Source organism: Gekko japonicus, unplaced genomic scaffold, assembly GCF_001447785.1.
Source record: "Gekko japonicus isolate JY-2015 unplaced genomic scaffold, Gekko_japonicus_V1.1 scaffold2018, whole genome shotgun sequence".
Lineage (NCBI taxonomy): Eukaryota > Metazoa > Chordata > Lepidosauria > Squamata > Gekkonidae > Gekko > Gekko japonicus.
The window spans coordinates 238,266-244,459 of NW_015167112.1; the positions used below are offsets into that span (position 1 = coordinate 238,266).

Sequence of the window (6,194 nt, forward strand, 5' to 3'; positions counted from 1 at the left end):
GAACCATTTGCAGAACTGAGTATATAAACAAGCAACAATGCCGATCTCTTGAAAGCCAGACACACAGGGCTCCTTTCCATAGGGATGGGGACCACTGACAGCGATTCAGACTCCTGGGAAGCAATTAAGCGTATGGGAAGGAATGCATAACAATCAGAACTTCTCCCTCTCTCTGTGGCAGCTTAGCTGACATAGGGAAGGGCTTCTTGACTCCTGACTGAAGGTGAAACAGTCCCAAGCTTGGATTCCAAATGAAACCAAAGGTTAAATTCAACATGATAGAATCCAGGAAACAAATACCTTAGTCATTTCAAACCTGGAAGAAGAATCAGTTCCCTCTCAGTCCTCATAAATCAGTGAAGGGGGGGGGGAAACTTCAGTGCTCCACCTTGTAAGGGCCCTGCCCTTGAAGTTCTGTTTACAAGTCAGAATAACTAGGCTATAAAATGTGCCTATACACTAGGAAATAAATCCACTCCTGAGAGATTTTTTGTGTTACCACTTTGTATATCCTATAACAACATGAAGAAAGGATGCCAGTTATGGATTCTGTGCTTACTCAGCAGTTGCGGCGACAGCAAAACACCAGTACAGATAGGTAAGAAAAATCTCCTTCTCATAGTCTTCATCTAGATGTTTATAAATATTAGATGTGGGCTGTCTGTATAATATCATGCTGCAAATGCAATAACTGTATGTGTGATTCAGCATCGTTAAAGTGCTGTTCAGTTCCACTGATATCAGTGGGTGAGAAATAAACACATTCTTCGCTATTTCACTTAAAAGCAATGGGAAACAAAAGTGCACAGCTATGGTTGGATGATGGCCCAGTGTTTTTGTTGCATTATGTAAGGGCAGTCATTTTGCTACTCCAGCAGGGCAGCTTCTCAAGCGGTACTTTGTATTCTGAGATAATGGGAAACAAAACTGAGTACTCTGTGTCAATTGTGCAGGGCACACGAATGTATTCTTTCCAAGTGTTTGATAGCCTACATTTCCCGGCACTGTATGAATATATTATGCTTTGTAGATTTCAAAATGATCCTGCTTCAAAGTTCATTTCGCATTAGAGGTGCCCCAAATATTCTCTACCGTTGTCTCTTTGATTAAAAAACTAACAATTGGTGTGAACTAGTAATTTCTCTTGAAATGTATTCAGATTGTTTACCTTTTATTGATCCTGCTTGGCAACCTTGTTTGTTGTTGCTTTCCTCAGGCACATGGTTGACTCCACACCCTCTGGGGCCCCATGATAAATGCAAGGACACCACAATGTGATGTAGCCAATCAGATCTGATTGCATTATGATATCATTAAGAGCAACTGAGAGTGGTCATTCACAGGGCTGACCCAAGGCTTTTCAATGTCCTGGGTGAATGATGACTTTGGCGCACGTGCAGACACGCACGCTCACACCATTCAATAAATAGTACAGTGAGAAGTGTAGAATGAACGTTTTACTTATTGGTAAGGATGCCAGCCTCCAGGTGGGACCTGAGGATCCCCTGGAACCAGGCCCGTAGCTCGCATGGGGCCCACGGGGCCCGGCCCCCCATGGGTTTTGCAGGCCCCCTCCTCGCGCCAGGAGTCCCCCATTACGGCATTATTTTGACTTGGCAACCCTAGGTAAGAACAATGACTTGCGGCCCCCCCACTTTCCCCAGGGCCCCCCCACTGAAAAGGTCCTAGCTACGGGCCTGCCTGGAACTACTGCTCATCAACAGACTACAGAGTTTGGTTCTTCTGAAGAAAATGGGTGGTTTGGAGGGTGGCATTGTACATCACTGAGGTCCCTGTCCTACTCAGGCTCCAACCTGAATCTGGCAACCCTACCCCCCAACCCCCACAAGTGGGCATTCAAAATGAACAATGTGAAAATAAAAATAGATGAGCCCTTCAAAAGCCCTCCATGTACCATCAGGGCTGCTACAGAAGACCAGACCAGAATCAACACACATGGAGACTCTGGAAGCCAATTAACACTAAGCTTCCCTTCAAACCAGTACAGGATGTTCTTGTCACCTTTTTGGCACCCTTGAGTTGCCAGGTCCGGGTGGAGAAATACCTGGAGATTCAGGGGTAGAATCTGGAGAGGGCAGAGTTTGAGGAGGGGAGGGTCCTCATCAGGGTACAATGCCATATAGGCCACCCTCCAAAGCAGCCATTTTCTCCAGGGGATCTGATCTCTGTCAATTGTAATAGCTGGGGATCTCCAGGCCTCACCTGGAGGTAGGCAACTGTTGTTGTTGTTGTTCAGTCGCACAGTCGAGTCCGACTCTTTGCAACCCCATGGACTAGATCACGCCAGGCCTTCCTGTGTTCCGCCGTCCTCTGAACTGTAGGTATCCCTCAAAAATCCAGTGCCCTATGTGATTACCTAGGTTTACTTAGTGTTCAGGCCAGCCCTTGTAGCATACAAACAGCTAACACAGACATTAAATTAGTTTTTACAAACTCAGCACCAACAAAAAATTAAGATAGTTACATTTGTTCTCTGCTGAAAAGTACACAATTTTGTACTTTATATCACACTAGGAATAAGGCCCATCGTGGAAAAAAATACAATGAGCTCTAGAAAGAGGCTCTGGGTGGGTGCCTGGCCCTGGGCACTCAGTGTCAATTTGCTGTGGTGATCTCAGCAGGGTATAATGACACAGAGCTTACCGTTTTCTCCAGGGGAACTGATCTCTGCCATCTGAAGAGTAGTCGTAATTCTGAGTGATCTCCAGCCCTCCCCTGCAGATCGGCAACTATAATTCCCCAGGAGGAAATGGCTGGTTTGGAAGGTAGAATATGGCATACCTGTCTGAGGATCCACCCCCAAGCCCCCCCTCTCCAGGCGCCACCTCTCAAATCTCCAGGAATTTCCCAACCTGGAGGTGGCAATCCTATCTCTCCTCCCAGCCAACCATCAGCATACCTTTATCTGCCATTCTGACTTCAGATTTCCATCTCCCCACCACCACCTGCAGCCTCTACCTAGGAAAAGTAGTCTTTCTCCACAGTGGGGACCCAAGCAGGAGGGAAGCAACCTCAGCAGAGTATTATGACACAGGGTACCCCCTGCAAAGCAGCCATTTTTTCCAGGGAAACTGAGCTCTGCCATCTGAGAGCAGTTGTAATTCTGAATTATCTCCAGCCCTCACCTGCTTTGGAGGGTGCTTTGGAGGGTGGACTCTGTAGCATTCTATTCAGCTGAGGCCTCTCCCCTCCCCAAACCCTGGCTTACATAGACTCCACCAGAAAATCTTCAGGACTCCCAACCTGAAGCTGGCAACCCTAGTCAGGACTGGTCCCAATGAGTTCCCCACAAAGGCCTGGATAGGGCCTACTGGCTTTGCCTGTTTACTGACAGAACCAAACTTGGTTGCCTAGCAACAGCCACTGAGGGAAAAGTTAGTCCCACAGGAGCCAAGAAGGAGAAATGTCTTAATCAGGAGACACAGTCATTTTGGTGGTTTATTCTGACAGGGAACAGTGGCTAAGGTAGCAGTGGGTGGGGAAGAGGAACGAACTCAGTACCCAGCCAATGACATGCAAATACTCTTGATTGGCAGTTGATGGTCCAATAGCTGATGGAGTACACAGCACCGCCAATGGGAGAGCCGGAAAGTGGCAACGCATTAGGGCAATTATATATATCAGATTCCCAGGGATGCCTGTCTATTCCTGGCACATTAGCCTTATTTTAAAATCTTTTATTAACCTTATAAAAACTTTTTTGGGGTGTGTGTGCTTGCGAGCCTAAAGGTCATAGTGACTCCTGGCGATTCCTAGTGGGTCTAGGACATTTCAGAGAGGTGGCTTGATAACCTGTCTCCACGTCCCAGCCCTGGTATTCCTTGGAGATCACTCTTCCAAATATTTGCCAGGGTTGGCCCAGCTTAGCTTCTGAGATCTGACGAGATCAGGCTTGCCTGGGCTATCCAGGTCAGGGCAACCTTATAAAAACTTTTAATAAACCTTCTCAGTTCCTTATTCTCAATATTTCACAACCAGAGCTCACCGAGTAGGAAATAATTTTGATTTGAATGTTGATATCCTACTTTTTTGGCATATTTCCTGCAAATACTACATAAGAATGCGGTAATACAGTGTCCCCCTCTCCATCCACCTTACCTCCGCTCCATCATGCCAGGTTGGCAAAAGGAGAACTCGATACTTATGAAAACCTAAAGTAGTCACAAGAATAAGCCCATTCCTCCTGTCACCCGCAAGTGAAGCAAATCCATTGGTTGTAAACTCATTGAGAGAAAGTTGATATACCCATTTAATTTCCACCAATAGCAGTTGGACCAACAATGCAATCCTATTCAGAGTTACTCTATACTAAACCCATTGGATTCAATTGTATTAACCAGAGTAACTCTGTATAGGATTGCACTGTAAATCACAAGGTATTCTCCTACATTGCTTTTGTTTCAGTGAGTGTGTACACATGCAAAAGTCAGCTTTGTCGCATGTATCCTTCTCTGGATGGCGAACTGCATGGACATACTCTGTCCACACAGCCCCAGGCCCAATTCCTTTGCTCGATCTACTTGTTATAAACCTTGATCAGAAAATTGGCTAGAGTTGTTTGAAAGAGGGAATATGCATGTACTTAATCCTCCTAATCGATTTTACCCCCAAAGACGATCAGTACTGTTGTCAATTAGGAGTCAATCCTCCTCAAGTTTGCATGTCACCAATTGCAACCCCACCCGCGTTCCCTCAGGCAGAGGCTTGGTTGGCACAGCGACCAGTTATATGGTGTAATTCACCTGATCCTGCTGCTTTGGTCTTGTCACAGTCATCAGTGGTTGATGGGCTGCTCCAAGCTCTTTGGTCTCCAGATAGAATGAGGGCAGGGCATCTCCAACAATTCCAATGTATCTCTTGGCTATTTCTCATAAGGTGCAGACTAGGGTATGGGTATGAACTGGGGAAATGGTGGTTTGTGGATGTAGACTAGAAATGGGCATGAACTGGGGAAATGGTGGCTCGTTGGGGTTTGTGGGTCATTTAATCACAAAGTTACACTAACTTTTCTGTTTCCTGAACTTGTTCATGGTTCGTTCAGTTCATGAGTTAGGGAGCTGGTGGAACAGCCTCACCCAGAACTGAGCCCTGAAGGCATTTAAATGCTGTTGGAGCTTACCACCAGCCCACGGCCCCACCTGAGTGTTTCAGTTTATTGTAAGTAAACTGAAATACTCGGGTGGGGCTGTGGGCTGCTGGTGGGCTCCAATGGCATTTAAATGCCATTGGAGCCCACCTCCAGGTTGGGCCAGCCTGGCTGAGCTCCAGGAGCCCACTCTGGGAGATGAGTCGAGTTGGGTGGCCCGACTTGACTGAGCTTCCAAAGTGGGCTCTGAAGGCTTTTATAGACCTTATATGTCCTTATATGGGCAGGCCCCACCTGGAAGTGGGCCTGCCCATATATGGGCCTGCCCATATAAGGGCATATAAGGCTTATAAAGGCCTTCACATCTCACTCTCAGAGCTCAGTCGAGCCAGCTGACCCAGAGGTGGGCTCTGAAGGCATTTAAATGCCTTTGGATGGACTGTGGGTCAGTGGTGGACTCCAATGGCATTTAACCAGCATGCTCAAACTTGGGTTCATTTGGGGGTTCATGCTCATCCCTAGTGTAGACCCTTCCAGTGCATAATTCATAAGAAGACCCCACAGTCATGCTGAAAGACCCAAGCAATATTTTCAGGAGATAATGTCGGGAGATAATAGTTCTTCAAGCTCTGTGCTCCCATATATCCAGCTCTGTCAGGAGAAGAGGCAAATGAGTTTACATTCTCATATTCCTGGAAGGGATGTTCAAAGGCATAGTGTACATGTACATCTTTGCTCCTCTTGAATGTCTTAGTTGGGAAAAGGGACTGAACTGATTCTCACTTATTCCAGTCTCTCCTACTTAGACTCGGTGCTATGTAAATAAACGCTTCAGTGGACTCTGTTGTTTTCACCATCTCGATTGTCTTCTGCAGTTCAGCGTCCTGCAGTCACTGCAAGTGAATGTTCCACATGGGGCAATTTCCACTTTGTGACGTTTGACCGGGTCAAATTTGACTTCCCTGGAACCTGCCAATATGTTTTTGCTTCACACTGCAACGACAGCTATCAGGATTTCAATATCCAGATCAGGAGGAGTGTCAATAATAGGACTGCCATCTATTTCACTGCTAACATAGATGGAGTG

General features: G+C 46.4%; 1 protein-coding gene across 1 annotated transcript in view; it reads left to right on the forward strand.

Annotated features, from left to right (window-relative positions):
- Nucleotides 1–522: 522 nt before the first annotated feature.
- The window catches only part of LOC107111907 (mucin-5B-like), a gene marked incomplete at its 3' end in the record, with an annotated part of 105,586 nt that continues 99,914 nt past the window's right edge, over nucleotides 523–6,194 (forward strand). Inside the window, 2 exon segments of the mRNA XM_015412953.1 lie at nucleotides 523–598; nucleotides 5,983–6,191. Of these exon segments, the coding sequence (XP_015268439.1) occupies nucleotides 523–598; nucleotides 5,983–6,191 (285 nt within the window).